Consider the following 21,295-nt stretch of genomic DNA (forward strand, 5'->3'; position numbering starts at 1 on the left):
GCCGTGTAATTATATCCTATGTAGGTCGTCAAGAGGGCTGTGTGTGAGCACAAAATTAAGTGAGGAAAATAAAATGTGAGCATAAAATGAGTGCAGCAGTTTGCTTTGACTGCACCAGTGGGCCTTAATCATAACGCAATATGTGGAATTTTCCACTGTGTTTTGGTGTGGTATCATTTTGCAAATGACTGTGGTAGCGCGAGATGGGTCTGTTTTGTAAATTCGCAGTGAGACTAACTGTGTCCAGGTGTTTCATGTCCATGTAACAGTATTGCATATGGCTTCCATCAGAGGCCCCCCTTAGCCTTAACACCTCTTACAGCGTCCCCTCTGACTGACCTTTATCTGAGCGTTAAAGCCTGCAGACTCTCCCCCTCCCTCGCCGACTCCCGTCGGAGATTCGTTTTCCTCCTCCATCTCCTCGCTGTGAATACACCTCGCCATCAGTGCGCATTACCTTCTTTCTCGTGACTTCCATCTCACCTTTGCTCGGCCCGGCCAACACGTAGACACCTTTGCCTCCTCCATATTGGCCTTGTGTGTATAATATGAAAGCACATCAGTTGAAGAGTTGGTCCGAATCTGGTGGGAATAAAAACGGACAAAAATGAACAACAAAACAAAGAGAATTTCGGTAGACATTCTCCGTTGAAAACCACTAAGCTTTGCCTAGGAAACGTCTGCTTAGTTTGCCATAAAATGTATAGCAAAGTTGTTTGTTGTTACAACCCTTCAGGCAACATATATTTTCACACAAATGGTTAAGCAACACATGCAGACAGACAGTATACTGATAGTCACATGCATATATTTTTTTATCCTTTGTGAAAAACCAATAATATCAATGTAGCTGATTTTTTTTTTTTTGTATGGCCTGAGTCTTTTCCATCCATTTTCTTCACCACATTTTCATTAGTGTTATGGTTGAGCGGAGCTAGCTATACTCTGCCAGGGCAATGTCAATCCCCATTCTCGCAGTTGGTTTGCGACCTGTAATACACGACTCCTGTGAATGGAAATCCGATTTATCTTGCATTTATAGTCCAACTAGCCTGAAATGGGAGACATCGGCGTGCTTTAAATGAGCCGGGATAAACCATTTATCATTTTCGCTGACAGGTTCAACAGCTGGTTTCTTGTGTGTTTGCCTTTAAGGGCTAAACATATGCTTTGAATAGAGTTCCCTAAAATGTCAAACCCTCTCAGCAAAAGGACCTCTTAACCAAACAAAGGAAAGCAAAGCTCTATGGAGACCCTACTTTCCAAATTTCTGCCAGCACAATATGACTCCCAAAAGCGTTTAGTTTACCATTGGAAACCTGATTGTAAAACGATACGTCCTCAAAATGTATAGAAGTTCAAAAAGGTGTAATAACTAGTAAAGGTGCAAAAATATTTGTTATTTTTATAGATCCACTTAAACATATTTGATTCATGGCTTGACCCTCTTTATCCGACATAAACAATCAAATACTTTGTTCGTCTCTTCTCTTTCTATGAGTATTTTGGTTTATTAAGTGTCTGTTTCGCCATTTTCAATTTCCAACCTCATGAAACATGTCTCAAATTTCAAAAGCACATGCAAGTTTAATTCATACATAAGTAAAGGTTTTCCAATATGGTGATGCAATAATCATTTTTCATAGTGAATATTTATGGAGTAATTGAATTACCTTCATTTTAAACCAAACATTGTACCAACATTGTAAACCAACAAAGAAAGTGCTAAGTAACCAAAACAAGTGGTAGCAAACACAAGTTTGCATTTATTAATTGATTAGTTGTTGCACCGCTACATTAAGTAATTAATGCGGCCTCTGTTTATAACAACCATTGTACCATTTTGACTCGACACAATATTGACTGACATACATAATTGCTAACATCACGCCCGCTGGTTGTCAATCTTTTCTGATTTATTAAATGTTTGAACTACTTTTGTAGTAGTATCTCTAAGCGTATTTTATTCAGCAACTCCAGGAGATAGATTGTGTCATATTGTCTGGTTTATGTTTTTAAAAAAGTGCCTCACTAATGACAACGTGCATCCGTATGAAACTTTGCAAAATGAAGGCAAACATTAATGCACAAATGAGTCATTATAACACAATTCAGCAATAGGTCACTTTATGTTCCAAATAATTTGTTCTTAATTTGAAAGGAGAGGTGTACTGACCCTGGCTTTAAAAAGCATTAAATTAGATTTATTGCAACATACAAAAACCCAAGTTAAAATCTCATATACCTTGTAAAAGGCCCTTACGTACCCCAGGGGTTCACGCACCCCCATTTGAGAATCATTGAACCACCTTTGTGTCTGTACTGTTGCTTTGAGGCTTTCAAACAATAGCATCTTAAAAGCCTTTTAAATGTGTTTTGTCTTTCCACAATGATGTAAATGAATGCACTCCCTTGAATGTGACTCCGAATCAAGGGTTGCCATTCTTCTTAAAAATATGCAAATCAGATTGTCTGAAAGCCCGAGACCAAACGAGAAGCATCCTTGACGTTCCTTTGATTACTGGATTCGCCCGTCGTCGACTCCTCCAATCACATCGACCGTGGCTGATCTACTGGAGATGAGATCAGTCAACACTCGTCTGCTTTGGATATGTGATTGCCGCCATGCAGAGGGACCTTAAATTTGGTTCATTTCCATGCACGGGCTGCTTTACTAGTTGCATTAATCAAAAAGCCATTGCTCTCAAGTCATCGCTATTCAAGTCATCGCTGTTGTATTTGGCTTTTGATGACGACGTGTGATTCTTGGAGCGTCACGTGAGAACTGGTTAATTTAGATTGCTTTCTGGGCTATTTGCTGTTTTTGTTGTTCCCCCTTTGAAAATTTTCCTTGAACATCTTAATGGATTTTTGTTTTTCTTCAGGATAACAATGTCGGCTATCACTCCCCCCCCCTTCAATTTGATGAATTGCAGCACTTAAACGTCTTTTTTATTGAGCCCGATAGAACAGACATTATTCAGATGATGGTGTTTCAAGCATGTATTAAATTATTTAGTATTTTTCAATTGTCGCTACTGCTCCCTTCTCTGCTCTTAATAGTAAAATACTGCTGTGACTTGGATTTTATTGTCTTCCAAAAAGTTGCCTCCACAGTTTAATCTTGACACAATGTTCTCGCTAGGAATAAATAATTCACTGTGTACTCTTGTGAATGGAGGGGGTATTTGTTTACCATCCCCACCTCCAGTTTTCAATCCAGCCACTCTTTTCCACCCGACAGATCTCCCGCCTCCAGCGACTAGAGAGCGCCCTCCAGGTTGTAAGACGGTTTTTGTCGGCGGCCTGCCCGAGAATGCCAACGAGCCGCTCATCATGGAGGTGTTCGGACAGTGCGGCGATATCACGGCCATTCGCAAAAGCAAGAAGAACTTCTGCCATATCCGATTCGCCGAGGAGTTCACGGTGGACAAGGCCCTCTTCCTATCCGGTAAGGAACATTTCTCAGCCTTCCCTCTATCGTTGGCGGCTATTTCGTCCGCCATCGATTGATGGAAACGTTGCTTGTCCCGACCTTTTGAAAATCCATAATGATGCCTTCGAGTGTGAACATCATCATTTCCTCAAATCTGATGCAACTATTTTTGTTGACACAAGAATAAATATATTAATGCACTGTTTTAGTTGACAGATGACTAATGCCTCCATCCATTTTTACTGCGGCATATTGGTACTGATACCAACACGTTCGTCAGTATCATTACTTACAGCAATATCAATGCGCCCCTAAATTTTCTAATCACAATGATTGATCGTGTCTTTATCCAAAATGGAGTCCGTTGCTTATTAGACATCCACTAAATAACAAATGAAACATATTTGCTGATCTGCTCCACTATTGGCCCAATGTAATTAGGCGGCTTGCTGATGAAGTGCTTCCTCCGTCGTGACTGAAAATCAATGCATTTACTGTCTTCGTTGCCACGTAGCTCCACCCCCTGGTTGTCAGGTAGCAAAAGCTGCTCTTTGCATTGGCCACACAGTAGAAGCAGTGGCCACCCTCCTGATTGTGCATTGTCTGAATCCACAAAACAGATAGATAAATATAAAAAAAAAAGGTAAGTTGTTTGAAGTAGAAGTAACTCTGCATTTGTTTTCTGTCGTAGTCGTTTTTTAATTTATTTTCCTTCTTATTTGAAACTACAGCGACTGTGTTTACTCTTTGTGTACACCGACTTCCTCCGACATTCCAAAACCACACATCTTATGTGCGTTGAAAACACAAAATCTAAAATACTACTTTAAAAAAAATGGTTTCTCTCCACGTATCGCCAACATTGACAACAAAGCTCATGTGTTCATGTGTAATATAACCCAAACATTTCTGGATAAATTCCAAATACTTCTTAAAAGTTACCTAATCATTTCAAAATCAACCTGAACACTCCCTAAAAGTTTACTAGGACTCTTTAATATAATGGCATGTGCCCTTAAAGCAGTGCTTCTCAAATAGTGGGGCGGGTCCCCCTGGCAAAAAGGCTTTGTTTTTGTCATGTGAAGTGTAATTGAAATAAAATAATAATTTTCATCTTTTTCTTTTAGTTTCAGGCACTTTGATGCACTAGGGTCTTTTTTTTCATTTTAGTTTATTTTATTTTTCCTTTTTACTCATTCACTGCCACTGACTGCTAAATGAATCAAAACACTCCTCCTCCCATCCGATAATTCCCTTCCTATTCATAGAGCCTTGGTGCTCTCTGCAGTCCTCAAGGTCAGCTGAGTCTGATGATAACCAACTCACAAGGATAGTTTCCGATCGCGGGTTCACGTCTAGGATGACACCACACACATCTTACCGTTAAACAGCCCATTTGCCGCAATGCTGAATCACACCTGCCTCTGCACAGCAACGCTAGCCGGGGCTCATGGGTATTGTAGTATCCCACGCCATCTGTCTTCCCAAACTATTGACGTGTGATTCATCGAGCGTTGGCTCAAGGAAGTTGAAATGATTAAAAACGCGTCACCCAAGGGATCATCACATTTCAGCACTTAAGCTCGCTTTAGATCGTGAAAAGAACATTCTGACTGATGTAAATACTGCAGATGGGGTAAGTGTCTGTATTTATAAGAATTCTTGCTATGTATTAATGTACTGTAAACCCTCGCTATTCATAAGGGAATGCCCTACAGCAAAAAAGCAAAATAATAAATACAAAGATTAAAATTAATGGTTTAAGGCAGTGTTTCTCAATTATTTTTTGCAAATCCCCCGAGGAAAGAGGAAACATTTGTCCACCCACTGCAGTGGATATAAATGAGAATATTATCTATAAAAATTGCCTATGTACCCCTAAAATGATCATCTTTTTTAACATTAACAAAAGAAAAAGCGATAGAAATCAGCTTTCAACAATAAGTCAGCTTTCAACAAATGTTATCTTTATGTTTTACAGTTTACACAGGGTTACACGTGAGTCAGAAATAGAAAAAAAAAAAACAGGAGTGCATCAAAGTGCCTGGGAAAAAAGGCATTCTTTATTCAAATGACAAACAATTTGACCAAATCCATGCAGGAAAAACAAATAGAAAATAAAGACATAATAGTGAATGTGACTTAATTTGGAATCTTAACACAAAAGCACAACCATTTTAACATGAACAAAAAGATACAAAAGGTGCCTTTTTTTTCTCTGAATCACATTCCTCATTAATGTAATTTAATTACAAAGTTCATAACTCCGGCAAAGACTTTGTCTGTGAGAGCTATGAGAGTAGATGTGCAATTACACTTCACACCGCAAAAGCAAAGCTTTTTCTCCAGGGTCTGTAAATAAATTTCTCGATAAATTGCAAACTGAGAACCCCGAAACAGTTCATTTAAGTGAATGTAAGTTGCATTCATATGATTTATGTTTAGCGGGTACAAAATACATGCCTGTCACGTCGCTATTTTCTTTACATGTGTAGCTTTGCTATTTCTTTTCAAATGTATGTTTCTTAAAAGAATATATTTATTCATAAGCTTTTGTTTTATATGGTTTATTACCACTATACAAAATAGTCTCCTCTAAAGCAGAGACATGTGTTTATTTTATTTTTTTAAAAAAACATGTAATTTGGGTTTAGTTTGACAGTAACTTTAACCGAGAGTGGCAATAAACAGCTTGAAGCCTCTTTGTGGGTGTTCTCATGTGACTTTGACTGAGGGCCTGGGCGTGTGTTAAGTGGAGCTCCAGTTCATGTATTAGCCAGTAGTTTGGACACACTCACGCAGACAGACACACACACGCACACACACACCTACACATTCACCGCAGCCTGAACACTGAGATCCCCCAACATGAAATATTGAAGTGGTGCTTTATTGCGCGGCAGACCTAACTTTAAGCCCCCGACCTCCATCTCATTTCTTTTCCTGTTTGCGCAGACCCCGCCCTATTCCATACCTCTGCCACCGCCTCCTCCACTATCTCTGGTGATGAGAATGGAGTGAGTCACACGCACTGGACACCACTGCAGTGTTACGTTGGAGGGCACCCGTACCAGAATACATTCTGAATCATTTCAAAAATGATTTGTTCTCAAAAATGGGCTTTTAAATCCATGAGTCATCATCGTGAGTCAAAATTTAATGTAAATGAATGATACGATTTGTAGAGGTGAGATCATCACTCGCGTCAGGCCATTGTTAAAAATTGCAAACGTTCTCTTAATGCCTCATATTCCTCTTTGTCAGTGGCGCTTTGTGCAATTCACACTTAGGCCCTCAGTGGTGTCCTACTTGAATAACTACCCCTCATCATCATCATATACAGAAACACAAATACACATTTCTGGCCGTTAATCAATTCTGAATTGAATCGGGGACCTCAAAATTGCAATCGAATCGTGAGCTAAAGATTCCTACTTCTAATTTTGTACTTTTTACTGCGCAATTTTTGGGACTCCATACATTTTTGTCGTGACCCATAGTTTTTTAGAGCTGGTTTGCGCCTTTGTGGCCGTGATTGGACCCAACTGTATTTGCCACCGATCAAAGCGGCTCGTTTAGTCCCATACATATTTTTACTTTATATTTTTTAATAAAGTCCACACATTCAATCCCTAGTATTTATATTTACTAGTTCTACTTTATTAGTTCCTCTTTAATCAGCTATTAAAGTAGCTAATTAGCTTGACTAATCAAAAAAGTAATTGATTATTTTAGGTAATCAAGTACTAAAGTCATTTACTTGAGGTAATAAAAGATTAAAGTTATTAAATGTATCAGGTGATAAAGTCCTAAAGTGATTACTTTAGTTACTATTGTACAAAAATTTCAATTGACTGAGGAATTGATAACTTCACCACATAATTACATAATGAATTCGTTTAGGAACTGATTAGCTAAAATAACTAATTACTTTAGTACTTTACTACATTAAGTAAGTACCTAAAGTATTCAATCACTTAAGTTACTAAAGTATGAGTCACTTTTATTCCTTCCAACATTTCTGTTTGGAATAGGATGCCGAAAATGGATTTTTCCTTTTGCTTCAAAAGCTTTGATGCCCGCATTTATCAATGAAATGCTTCTCAGAATCCGTCTCCCTACGCCCCGATCAAATTCACAGAAATCGACTTTGACTACTTGTGGCAGTATTTAGCTATGGTCCGAGCAGGCATAAAATCACTCTGTCTGCCACCAAACTTTCATCCAACGACACACCCTAGCTGCACAGGAACGTAAGATTAGACGAGTATAACTTTTATAAACTTCATCATAACCCAGTTTGTACATCCTGTAAAACAGAGGTGGCCAGCAATCAGAGAAGATTGTGGCTGCCAGTAAGAATCAATAGTCTCGAATGTCCCGAATAGAATTTGTGGAAGATGATCTGAGTCCCGTATGTGAGCAGGGAGCCTTGCAAATTATGGACCAAAAGTCTTTTGTATCCATGTCTTCTGTTTTGCCCTACAACTCAGCGGAATGATACTGCTGCAGTAAGGAGATGTGTGGTTCCCCAAAACTGTGGTAAAGATGCAAGTCATTGAGAGAATGGTGCCTCTTTCTCGCATCAATGGGCTATAAAAAGTCGACAGCTGTCAAAAAGGAGGCTTCCGTCGCCATCCAACCAACCGCGACTGTGTCACTTTCAATCTGTCTCGCTTTTTGACATCCTTGCTTCTCACTGTCTCTTTTTACTATCAAATATCTCCTCAAAACATTAATGTGCATTTTTGTAAACAGTTGTTGACAGCCATTGGTGCCACTGCACTAAAAACTGCGGGCAATGAAATCAGTTTAGACATCAACAGATAAGGGTTTTTCAGGACTGATACCGATACATGTTGTTAGTAGTAGAGTAGGGCGATAACCAATATTTGGACCCGATATTCATTTGGAGTGAAAGTGAAAAAATTGAATAATGCAAACACTGAACTTCATTGAAAAGCCTAAATCATGTTTATTGAATCACAGAAATGGAAAATGATAGCTCAAACCTAGAAATGCGTCATCGGCAGAACCGGAAGTACTTCTGTCGGCAAAATGACTAAAATATACTTTAAAATTGATACTCTTATGTTTTAAATATAATAAAATGAAACTTACAGCAAGCCTGCCTGATTATTCACCGTTGATGGTGTCAGATAGTGTTCTGTTTGATTAGCGCGGCCGCAAACCTGGAATCGGAAATGCGTCATCGTCTAAACCAAAAGGACTTCTATCGGGAAAACTTTTACTTTACACATATAAAACAATAATCATCCATCGAAACGCAAACAATATAGAAACTATTTTCTTAACATTATTTGAAACAAAAACATCCAATTGAATTAGCCATAAAGGCAACACATTTACATTGATATCTGTCGATTCATGTCGGCCATTCGGACTAAAATAAAGGCCGATACCAATATACGTCAAATTTCCAATACCAGCCCCGATAATCGGCCCAGGCGATAATGGATGGATCTCTAAATCAGATTGTCGGACCTTCAGCTCTACGTCCTCGTATTTTGAGTTGTGGTGATCTCGTCTGTTGTCCCTCAAGGTTACCGCATCCGTCTGGGCTCCAGCACTGACAAAAAAGACACAGGCCGCCTCCACGTGGACTTTGCCCAGGCCCGGGATGACCTCTATGAGTGGGAGTGCCGCCAGCGCATGATGGCTAGAGAAGAGCGGCACCGGCGCAAGTTGGAGGAAGACCGCTTACGGCCGCCCTCGCCTCCGCCCATTGTGCACTTCTCAGAGCACGAGTGCAGCCAGCTGGGCGACAAGATTAAAGGTGAAGGTTTAAAAAGTACTGTATAGTGTCATGAACATTCTAGTGGAACCTCCAAATTGTTTCAGGACACCGCTAAACTTTACCCACAGCAAATAATGTAAAGTGATTAGTTCCAGAATAAAGTTTCAATACTTTTAAAACTTTATTCACCGTACATCCATTTTACGTTTTTAACCATCATACAATAATAAGAGTAGTATGACATGGTCTTTTGAAAAATTTTGCTTCATAACATTATATTCGGACCTGCTTTGGATTCTGCCTTACTTTCAAAAACACCTCCATGAGCCTTCACCTTAGCATGGTGAAGGGGTTTGCATATTTCAGTGATCTTAGGAGCTAAGTTGTCTGAGGCCTTATGCTTTTAGCAAGGTCACCCACAACAAACAGGTCCGAGGTGAGGTTCCAGACTAAAGATGCGCAAGAGAACCCTTACTATGATTACAAACATTGGAGTCAAGTTTCCCTTGCCCGGACCTGGGTCACTGGAGTCCGCCCCTTGGCATTGGGCCTACATTCATGGGACCTGGTAGGGCTCAGCCCGAAAGGACAACGTCAGTGCCGCATACCATGGACTCACCACCTGTGGGAAGGGCCAAAGGTGTCAGGTGCTGTGTTAGCTGGGCGCCAGCCAAAGGCAGACATTTTGGCAGGCTACAGAAGCTCTCGGGACATGGAATTTCACCTCTGGGAAGGAGCCTGAGTTGGTATGTGAAGCAGAGAAGATTTGACTTGATATAGTCAGCCTCACCACACACCACTTTGGTGTCAGTCTTCTTGAGAGGGGTTGCCCATGGTGAGAGGCAACAAACAGGCGTGGGCCTACTTATTGCACCCAGCTCAGAGCCTGTAGATTGGGGTTACCCCAGTGGACGAAAAGGAAGCCTCCCTCCTCCTCCAAGTGGATTGGCGGGACCTGACTGTCAGATGCGCCTACGCATCAAACAGCACTTCAGAGTACCCACCCTTTTGGCAATTTTTGGAGGGTGTGCTGGATAGCGCCATCCATCCATTTTCTATAACCAATGATCCTCACAAGAACTGTCTTCGTGCAGTAGGCAGGGGACACCCTGAACTGGTTGCCAGCCAATTGCAGGGCACACAGAAAAAAACAACCATTCATGCACCCAATCACACCTAGGCCCAATTTTGTATGTCCAATACATCCACCATGGGCCGGCATGGTTCGTGGGAGAGTGATCGTTTCCCAGGTGAGAGGCTGTGGGCTCGTTCTCCCGACCTTCAAGACCCTCAAGTGTCATTGAGCAAGACACTGAACCCCCAGTTGCTTCTGATTCTGCGTCATCAGTGACTAGTTAGTGTAAAGCGCTTAGTAGAAAAGTGCTATGTAAGTGAAAGTCCATTTCCCATTTACCATGCATGTATTTTTGGAGTGTGGGGAGGAAGCCAGAGTGCCTGTAGAGAAACTTTCCAGGCTCGGGGAGAACATGCAAACTCCACAGAGGAAGACGGGCGCTATGTGGATTTGAACTCGCGTTCCTGCACTGTCAGGCAGATGTGCACTGCACCACCAAGCCGCCTGCAACTAACCTTTTTGTCATTATTTCTGCAGTTTTACTTCTTTTTTATCAAATACTATAAAAAAATATTTCTGCTGTTCAATTGCACAGAATGCTTTTGATTCCTTTGTATGTCAAGCAGCATATGAAGTAATTGATAATAAAGCTGACTATTAAAATAGTACAGCTATTCAGTTTATATGATGAGTCTCCACCCCCCTTTTCTTCTCTTTCGAGTAGAAGCCTGAGAATTTTGTGCTAACTCTGATGTGTATTTGGACCTGTTGACGACAGTTCCCTCCACCACGAGATCCTCTTAAACTTGGATATCACATTCAGCTGAATGAACTCCAAATCGTTGTACTTTTTGGAGCCATTTCTCTTTAGAGGTCCCAGTCTCGAACAGTAACAAGTTAAATCCATCAAGGTTGATCACCGACTAAAGCGAGCCGTTTCCTGGCCTGTCTCTTTCTCTCCACGCTCCTGAAGGGTCCTCACTGCGTTTCTGGCTGAACAAACTTGTTTCCATAATGAGGGCAGACACTTCCAGGTCTCTTTCAGTCTCGGGCTACCTGATAACAACGCCCCTTCACTTGAAAGCCGCTCTCCATCATTGTGTCTTTCTTGGCTCGCCTCCCTCGGCCCAGGCCAAGGATTTATTTTTAATCGCTTGGCACTGGCTCTTGTGAAATGAAGCTTTCCCTGAATCTGGGGGGGGGGGAAAAAGGCAGCAGGGAATCCCTTTTTCCTCTTCTCCCAAAGAACAATCCCCGCTATTGATGGCAACAAGCTCGCAGATGCACTTTACAAGCTGACAGTCTATAAATGACCTTTTTCCCCTGCCTTTCTCTGCGTATGTGTGTGTCATGTGCATGCTTGTGTTTTCCCTTTCATCCTGTAGGGCAGATTTCCACTCACTCACCTGTGCCTTTTATTTCATTTTTCATCTTTCCCGCACCCCCCCCCCCCCCCCCCCCCCCCCCCCCCGCGTCAACTCTGCAAGTCCCATCAAACTTGCAGGCCTATTGATTTATTTCTTAAGCCCAATAACTTTGAGGTAGCTAAGGTTACCCGGAAGGTTTGTTTCATATTTCCTGTCAGCGCTCTTCAGACCCTCGGGGTTGTTTTGCTCTGTACCAAAACTAAGAATGCTATTGATTTTAAATGTCAGCTTGTCCATGTGGGCTTTTGGCAATTCCCCAAATCCATTGTCATTGTTATTGTCATTTAAATATTTTTTTTAAATCTTTATGATCATCAAACCGATTTGACTTACTACGACGAGCTAAGTAAATAACTTCAGAACTTCATGTGAAAAGTAATATGCCCTTCTGAACCTAAAAGTGATTTAAATCTTGCAATAAGGCCTGACCCGTTATTCGGTTATGATCTTTCTAACGTCAGCTGAAAAATAATCAGCTATATAGACAATATTTGCCAATTATTTTACCATTTAACCTTGATGTACTCTAATCACTTACAGCAATTTTATGCATAATGTGTCATTATTTTTTTGCACATAAATCCATAACATAACCTTTGATCCTTAAAATATATCATGATTTTTTTTTTGATGAGCTCATCCTGTGGCCCTGTCATTCAAAACATAAAATCTTAATTTTTACAAGTAATGATTAGAATTTGAAAGGAGGTTGCACAAAAATTGACCTGGATGACACTACTTAAACAAAACCTAAAGTCTCAGTGTGTTTAAAAAAGAATGCAGAATTTAAGTACACACATAGCACACAAATACATGAGAAGAATTAATGCCGTCATACTTCTCTAATTGCACCGTGAATTTTGAGATTTTTTTTTTGTAACTATTTGACCTCTGCTATTTGCTGAAAATAGGTAATCGTCTTTCCTGTGAATAATAAAAATATGCATACAATTGACACCTAATGAAAAGCATTGAAAGAAAACAAATGCTATTATATTCATTATTAACATTAAATCTGATTGTCCGATGATTTTTTTTCTGCAAAAGATTGGTCTAAAAAGTTTATTGCGGTCAGTCGTTTGCAATATTTTGTGATGAGTTTTTGTCACGGAGTAATTATCACGTAAAACAAACCCCTAAAATTGATTTAAATTAGGACTTTGACTTGGCCCCTCTTTGTTAGTGTTTCAGAGGTGGACTTGCTAGCGGCACAAACTGATTTTCTACGAGACAGCAGAATTCATTGTTCCATTAAACAAAGCGTCCAGGTCCTGAAGTGGAAAAGTGACCCAATAACGTCAAACTGCTCCCAAAAGAGCTGTGGATCCATCTTGTAGCAACTTAGGCCACTATCGAAACAGAACAAAAATGCATTGAGATAAAAAATCATAGGTGCATATTTCAGCAAATAGCAGATTGCTTCCCCAGAGGGGAAAAGAAGTGAAAAAAGCAAATGGGGAAAAGGTGGGAATCCACATTGCATACTATTATAAGGGGAAGAAAGCACATTATTTTCAATTCAAGTAATTGATCATTGTTGATTGTTGAATGAATTGTCTGAAATACACTTAGTGGAACATCCGTCCTGAGTGAACCTTGACAGTCCCTTGTCATGTAATGAATACACGACTGCCTTCCCGGGTGCCTTTTTTCACCAGATGACAGCAAATTCGCCGAGGCGGTGCGCGTGCTGCTTACTTGGCTGGAGCGCGGCGAGGTCAACCGCCGCAACGCCAACAACTTCTACTCCATGATCCAGTCGTCCAACAGCCACATTCGCCGCCTGATGACGGAGAAGAGTCAGCACGAAAAAGAGATGGAGGAGGCCAAAGACAAGTTCAAGACGGCGCTGTCTGGCATACTTGCGCAATGTGAGTCTCAAATTTTTTTATAAGTCCTTCTAGGGTTTTTTTTTTTTTTTTGCGATATACACAATATACAGTGAATGGAAACAAAATGTGATTAAGTCCAGCCTGTTTCTTGGTTTCTGGGTAATGTAAGTTTTTGATATTAGCACCGGGCATTCGCGTTCAAGCAACTTTACACACACAAATTGTGCAAGACAGTCACATCTGAATCTCTGAAGGCGGAACCAGAAGTAAGTGCTTTTATTTGGTTGTCACTGCTTGTTGATGGGTTTGAGGATTCGCAGGTAAGTTGACCAGCTGCAGGTAACAAACAAGTTTACTTTGTTGCATTGTTGTAAGAAGAAGCCAGCTGGATAGTAAATTTTGCGATATTAACCAATGTTTTTACATAACAAGACTTTGTCATTTATAATTTTTTTAAAATAAATTGCTCAGTTTCTATGATAACATTTTGAAGTCAGTAAATCGGAAAACAGGTTTTCAATTGGGTGCTTTTGAAAATTATTCTGACACATACGTTGTCGTGCTGTTATAACGTGTTTATAAAGTGTCAAGTGGTGTCATTACTTTAGTTCTCAATATGCAAAGGCACTTTGGGGTATGGGAGCTTTATATATGTTTTTTGCAGGTATGGGTATCGGCTTTTTATTGTAGTGGCAGGGACGGTGCATTTTTCTTTTTAAATTAAGAATACAGTAATTGCAACATTGATCAAATTCTTGTAAGTTGTCTTATAGTGACTCCTGCAAAGTTATGTATGCCTTTTTTAAATTAAATTTTACACGGATGCACCTTGTCCTTAGGGGCAGAATTTTCCAGTAGATTAGCCAGAAATAAAACAGAGGTTACACAATTCATCTTCTGGAGTTGCTAATCAAAATATGCCTTGCAATACCACTCCAAGTGTAGTCCCCAAGTTGAATGAATCAGACACGAATGGCACAGAACTCTAGATCCAAAAATGGTGCTGGTTAGGGGGTACATGGATGAAAAATATATTTCGCGAAAGGTACATCATTTTCAAAAGGTTGAGCAAAACTGCTTTTGTACACACACATTTTCTTAATAAAAATAAATGTAATTGATTATAAGTGCCGGAGTTCATGTAAAGAATTTCAAAAGTTAACTGCCAAATTGCACTTTATTGTATACTTTAAAGTGCATTCAATACAGTTCCCTGTGCAGTTTTATGTATGCAAATATAGAGTAATTTCTCCATGTTTCTGCATTCATAGTTCTTTTTTTGTTGTTGTTGTAGACTCCAGTTTTACTTGATATAACTTTGAAAATCCCATTATAATTGTTTAGGAATGTTTCAAAAGCACATTTATCCAAATCAATGACATCAAGGTATATGAATGCCATCTGTTTTGAAACGGTATTTGTATTTTAGTCACTTTAGGTAACGTGACGCTGAGCTCATATTTGCCGTGCGCCACTAAAGCACATTGTTATTGCAGATAATCCAATTTGTGCTGCTGGACAAGCTGTGGAATAACAATTAAAAAGCCTCCAAAGCAACTTGTGTTTCCTAGCAGATAAATAGTCCCAATCAACACCAGCGGAACAAGCACGCCGAACTCAGGCTGGTCTCGCATGAACGTCGTAAACGCGTGCGCACTCTCTCAGCCTACAAAATCGATCAGCGCCATCAAATTACACAGCGCACAGGACGACGCTATTGATCTCTCACTCGCCCTCCTGCGTGCACACGCTTCTGATTTGGTGGTAGTATTGACTTCCCTCCTATATGCATTAGGACTTGTGGGATACCCACAACGCACATATTGCCCCTCCCCCTCATTTCCCATGACCACCCGGCATGAGGGCAGAGCTATTGTCCTCGCTGGATCATTTGGTTGAAATCTTATGGCGTTTTCATTTTTGAGTTGGTTTTTGCAGAGCCATTACGGAAGAAATAAGAACCCCAATTTATTGATTGATATTAAAATCACAATCAATAAACGAGATTATTTCTTGATTCAAAACTTTGCATAAATTGCTATAAGAACAACCTCAAAACAAATTCATAATTAAAATAATCAGGGGTATTCTACAGCAAAATACCAGTGTGATTACTGTACTCTGAGTAGTCACTCTTATCAAGTTCCGAGACCACTAATTCCTGGATCATATTTCTTCTACACTAAACTCACACAAGCATTCCATTATGCGTTAGCTAAAAATCACACCAGAACAGGAAAGTGTACAATTTTCACGAAGGCATCAAGGCGAGCTGATCATCATCATTTGTTCTTGGTTGTTCCAATACTTTTGTCCATATAGTGTGTGTAGAAATACAACCATCCAACAGCAAGGTTATGCTTGGACATGCACAGGTGAGACCACATGCTTATACACACACATGCGCGCACACGCACACACACACACACACGGTCGGTTCGGTTCTTTTAGACCCCAATAGTTGACTCCACTCTCTCACTCCTGTGCTCCCTCCCACCTTGCCCTCTGTCTCTCTCTGTGATCTCTGGATGGTCTCTGCTATCCTCCACCCCGACCCCCTCTCTGCATCCCGCCGCAGTTGAGCAGATTGTGTCTGTATTCCAAGCCGCTTCCAAACAAAAGGCATGGGACCATTTCTCCAAAGCACAGCGCAAGAACCTGGACGTGTGGCGCAAGCAAGCCGAGGTTGGTACTGCTTTATTGTCTTTTTTTTTTTTTTTTTTTGACATATCGGATTGTTGCTATTGCTGTCCCTTATGTAATATAAACTTTGTTTTAAACCCTTGAAATGACTATTAAAGCATGACTCCAATCAGGTGAGAGTTAGACTGCCATGTTTAACAGTAAGTACTTGAATGAAGCCAGGACGTCCCGGTAAACAAGAAATTCGCCATCACTTGCCTTCCATGCGAAGGAAACAAGCTAGAGAGTAATGCAGATCTGAGGTAACGTTGTACACACTTAAAACAAATCTATTTTTTATGAATTAGCATGATGCTGTTTATTTTTTTTTTAACGATACTTGGATTGTGGTGCAACCTGGACCGTGTATGAGCAAATCTGTTTGGTAAGTGTCTTCATCTTATACAGTGGTACCTTGACTTGCGAGTGCCCTAAATTAGCAGAAGTAGCAAAAGTTGAATTCCCTGGCATTGATTGTGAATGGTACACCAAGCACACCAATTCAAAATGAGAGCGCAAGCAAGGATTTGGTATTGGCTGCTCCTGACAGCTCCAGCTCATGATGTCATTCACAAGTCCACGCCCCTTAAAGACATAGCATGTCTGTTTGGGGCATTAAAATGAGATTTATTCGGTGTTAAGAATTCATCAAGGGCTTCACTTTGTATTGTTTGCTTTCCTGTGTTATTTTATTTTGAAATGTCTGCTTTTAATCCGGAAGGCTGGGATGTATTTCCTGTTTACGTTCTCTGCCCATCATTTAGCTTGTAATGTTTGTGTTAGCCAAGTTTGTTATCTTCTTGGTTTCGAGCAAAGAACAAAGCAGACAGACCCAACGTTCGAGTCCATCCTCATTCCCATGGAGGGGCATTAAGATGACATTTATTTTGTGTTAAGAATTATTCAGCCGTTTCAGTTTTTAATGTTCAGTTATAGCTTTCTTTAAAAAATGTGTGCTTTTATTTGCAAGGCTGTGCTATATTTCTGTTATCTGTTTTTTACCTGCCCGAAACTGATTGGCTGTCTCGCGTAACTTTTGGTGTCCCGTCACACCGAACACCAACTGTAGATGTCGCCCACACAATTGCACTCATTGACCGCAATTCAGAAGCGTCGTTTGTTACGCCGTCCATGTAGTCGATCTGAACCAAGCATTTTATAATGTATATTTTTCGAACAAAATCCATATTTTTGTGAGGTGCTCGAACGGATCAGCAACCTTTCAGTTCTTTTCAATCAGGAAAATTTGATACGGAGGTAAATTGACTTACATTCTTAATGGAACAAAGTCAAGGTCCCACTGTATAAAATTGTAATAGCAAACTTGCACGCACATTTAAGTCAAACTCACGGTAAGAATTTTTTAAAGGTAGGTGTTGAACACTGCCTGTAAAAAGCCAGGTCTAGCATGATACAGTAGCTCTGCTGTGGTAATTTTGTCGAATCTCTGTGTGAAAGAGTCTTTGTGCCCAATTGGTGATGAATGATCTTTCAATGCAAACACAGTTTTTTGTTTTTTTTTTGTAACATGATGTAAAAAGACCATTCTTTTCAGATATCCTTCTTTCATCTGACCATTGTGGTCTGTTTTCAAAGAAGCAGTGCATCAGGCGGGCCTGTGAAAAACATTTTGTTTTTTTATAGGGCCTTGGAGATTCGTGTATTCTTGTTTTTTGAACATACTAGTTTAAATAGGCTTTCACTCTAGGGGAGGTTGAGCATGACCTCAATGCAAGCGCAAGAAAACACTGGGTGGATAAGGTCTCATTCATTAAAAAAAAAAAAAAAAGTTTACCATGAGAAAATCCTCAAAATTGAAATATGGTGCACAATAGCCTTTGGAGTATTTCTCTTCCGACCTTTTGGCAACAGATACAAGCGCTATCAAATCAAATTGGGTTCATTGAGTGTGTGCTGAAGGAAAAAGCACTTGAGTGCATCTATTATTTCAACTTTATTTACTACAATAAATATAAAAAGTGCACATCGACAATTAGATGCAAATTAGTATTCAAGAACAGACTTTATACTATATTCCAATCCAGCCACATTTACTTGCAGCAACATAATAAAGCCAAGGGGCACAAATACTGCAAGATAAATGCCCTTGAAAATCTTCAATGACCAGAGGTTGAAATTAATGCAAATGTGATTTCAACAACGTTTACGATGTTTTTTTAAATCCGTTAAGTAGGAAAAACGTTTTACTTTACATAAAACAGCATTAATCTTTTTTTTTTTTTTTTTAAGTCTCAGTTATGTTTAACATTGTGTTTTTGGTGACTTGGCCACCAGGCGGCAGTATAATACATACAGAGATCTTATGTAAAGATTTCGGCCAACAAGACTCTTTTAAAATGGCGTTTAAGATGAAGTAATATTAATAATGGTTCACAGAGGATAAAGAATAGATGCCAGTGAGTACTTTTTTCTGCATGTGTTGCTACCATTAGTCTTTCAAATATGTTCAAAGGTTTGTAACATTGATGTTAGTTTTATTGGTTCTTTGTCTGCGTTTTCTGTTATCGATTAGCGGCTTGGCTCAGCGCACAAAGTGTAATTCTTTTCGCTACATGCAACCAGCCACTGTAAGCGAAGTCAGAATCCCAACGTTCATGTTTATTAATGTCGTTCATTAGGTCCCGCCCCTTAATGGCACACATTCAAAGCTACAATTGTAGTGCAGTTGTTTGAAATAGTTGCTTGTTTTTATTTTTAAAACATTTTTATGCCATTTCAGTTCATGTGTTGTTGTGTTTTTCCAAGTACAAATGCTTCTTTTTAAGGCACATGCGGTTCTGCCAACGCTGCTTGTCACTTTTGCAGCCGACATCCCGTCACAGATAAAATAAAAGGCGAGAAAATGACAGGCTACTTGCCGCTAAATAATGCATCGTTGGTGCTTTAGAAGCATTTAACGGCACCCGGGAGCCAAATATCTACTAAGGGACAGGGGGTGGCATTTGCCTGGATGGACACATTCTGTCAGGAACAGAGTGGTCAGACAAGGTGAGTCAAGCGATCGTCACATGGGCGGCCATCTTTGTCTATTCTGTGTGATTGAGTGGCCTGGGGGTGAAGCACGGAAGGCTGCGCTCTATCCTCCCAGGCGCAGTCCAGAATGCAGCTGCCTCCCTTCGCTAGCCTTTTCCGTGTGTGCGTGTGTACACAGCAGATGGTTGTGTGTGTCTGCAGGTGTTTGTGTGCGACCTCTGCCATCGTCTCCGTCTGAAAAATGTCAGCTGACAGATGGCGCAAAAGTTTATTTACTCTCAGGCACTTTGTTTTAGACTCCCTTCGGCACTTTGGAAGGAATATTTTATCCAGTCTGTTGATTTTATGATGATGGCCGCCTTTGATTTCTATTATTAATACTGCAAGGGTACGTGTTACGAAATGGAGAGCAGTGAAGGAAGAGAAGGTGTTTTTCTTTCGTCTGAGGTTTCTTGACTGAATGGTGTCACAGTCATATCAAGTCTGCTTTTGGTATAAAATATGACATGCCGTTTTTGCCCTTGTCGGTGCCCCCACTTATATCGCAGATAAAGATAAGCGATGTTGTCATAGCTCCCACCCTGACACATGTCCAAATATGTCTGTTTAAAAGTATTGATCTGTGCTTTTATCTTTTAAGAATCTAGGCATTAAACACAAGGTAAATAGTGAATTGTTCACTTGCTATAGGGTAAAAGAGGGTCTTAAAATGGTTAGTGCTGAATGAATGTTTGGTCATGTGGTGTTCACAAGCTGATCTATGATTGGTATTTATGGTACAGACTAAATTCATTCCAAAGTTACCAAGGAATGCCATTGAAGTCAACTTTTTTTTTAATGGAAAAAAAAAATACTACTAGCTGGCGGGGTCTCTTTTTTTGGCCTGCATTAAAAAAAAGTTAAGATTAAAACTATAGCTTATATTTTACATAAATTTTTGTTGCTATTTTTTTTTGATGATTTAGACGCTTTCTCTGTGTGGACACATCTTCTAGACAACAGAGAAAATATGTGCGCTTGCCAGGATTGATACGAAAGACACACCAGCACAAATAGCCATAATCCTTTTGTTTCATTCTTGTTGTGCAGACGGACATTTCTGAGGGCACAGCACAACCCACTTCACAACAAACCTAAAACCGATAAAAGTCTCCCTTGCTAGTCACTGGAGAGCAGGAAAAAGGCCTTTTAAAAAAAGAACAAACAGGAGATTGTGAAGGTGTGTGATTTTGTGTGGGATTGCAAAAGCCACAGATCCTTTTCGCCTCATGGGCTAACGATTCCCACTTGATCAAGTAAAGCTTATGGCTGCAATCCGCCCCGTCCCTCATCATGTCTATCCTTTTTTCTTCCTCTTGTATCCCCCACAATGCAGTCCGAACACTTTACATGCTTTATAATAAACCGATATCAGGTCATTTTAAAAAGGGATCGTTTGTTTTTGCTTACTGTTGGTTTTTGTATAACTGTCAGAAGTGTGCTACTTGATTGACGGCACCGCGCAGCTCATTCTGGAAAGTCAAGCTTTGTCTTCATTGAAAGCAAAGATATACACCCTTACAGTTTGGTGGAAAGTGTTGCAGACAGTGGAGCCAAGGTACGCTATGCCATCCCGCCACAGATTTTACCAAGGGATTTAAAGAAAAGTCGCCAGATCAGAGTGTCACTAACATGATGCATGGACATCGAGAAACTTGCGTGATGCACAAAAGCCACACGGCCATGAATGTGAATGCAATGTTTTACTCTGTTGCTAACAAATGGGCTGTGACCGTCATTGACCTGGAGATTGTGACTGATAATGCTTCCGATATGTATGCAGGTACCATAAAAGCTATATAGTCTATAGCTAGCATCAAAAAGTAGCAGTTTTCCACAAACACTTTTTTTGTGGAGAAGGCATGTGCCTTACCAGTCAAAACTTAATAAATGGTTAAAAAAAAAAGTCTGAATCAAATGGAATCATGAGACAGTCAAAGATTTGTACCCCGGAATAGAATACATTTTTGTCATTGTGTCATTCGACAACAAAATTGAGAGAACTGTTCCAATTAATGCATTTTAAATAAATATGAACAATGAATAATAAGC

The 21,295-nt window shown here is 40.1% G+C and overlaps 1 protein-coding gene across 8 annotated transcripts in view; it reads left to right on the top strand.

The window, feature by feature from the left end:
* enox2 (ecto-NOX disulfide-thiol exchanger 2) overlaps positions 1-21,295 on the top strand; it is a 159,033-nt gene that overhangs the window by 121,162 nt on the left and 16,576 nt on the right. For all 8 annotated transcript variants that reach the window (XM_088431722.1, XM_088431721.1, XM_088431727.1 and 5 more), the window contains 4 exons: positions 3,245-3,451; positions 9,000-9,233; positions 13,355-13,567; positions 16,107-16,213. In XM_088431722.1, coding sequence (XP_088287848.1) covers positions 3,245-3,451; positions 9,000-9,233; positions 13,355-13,567; positions 16,107-16,213 — 761 coding nt within the window. The remainder of the gene's footprint in view (positions 1-3,244; positions 3,452-8,999; positions 9,234-13,354; positions 13,568-16,106; positions 16,214-21,295) is intronic.

The sequence above is a fragment of the Hippichthys cyanospilos genome, chromosome 13 (genome assembly GCF_059441005.1).
Source record: "Hippichthys cyanospilos isolate Australia breed blue-spotted pipefish chromosome 13, RoL_Hcya_1.0, whole genome shotgun sequence".
NCBI classification, from domain to species: Eukaryota; Metazoa; Chordata; class Actinopteri; order Syngnathiformes; family Syngnathidae; genus Hippichthys; species Hippichthys cyanospilos.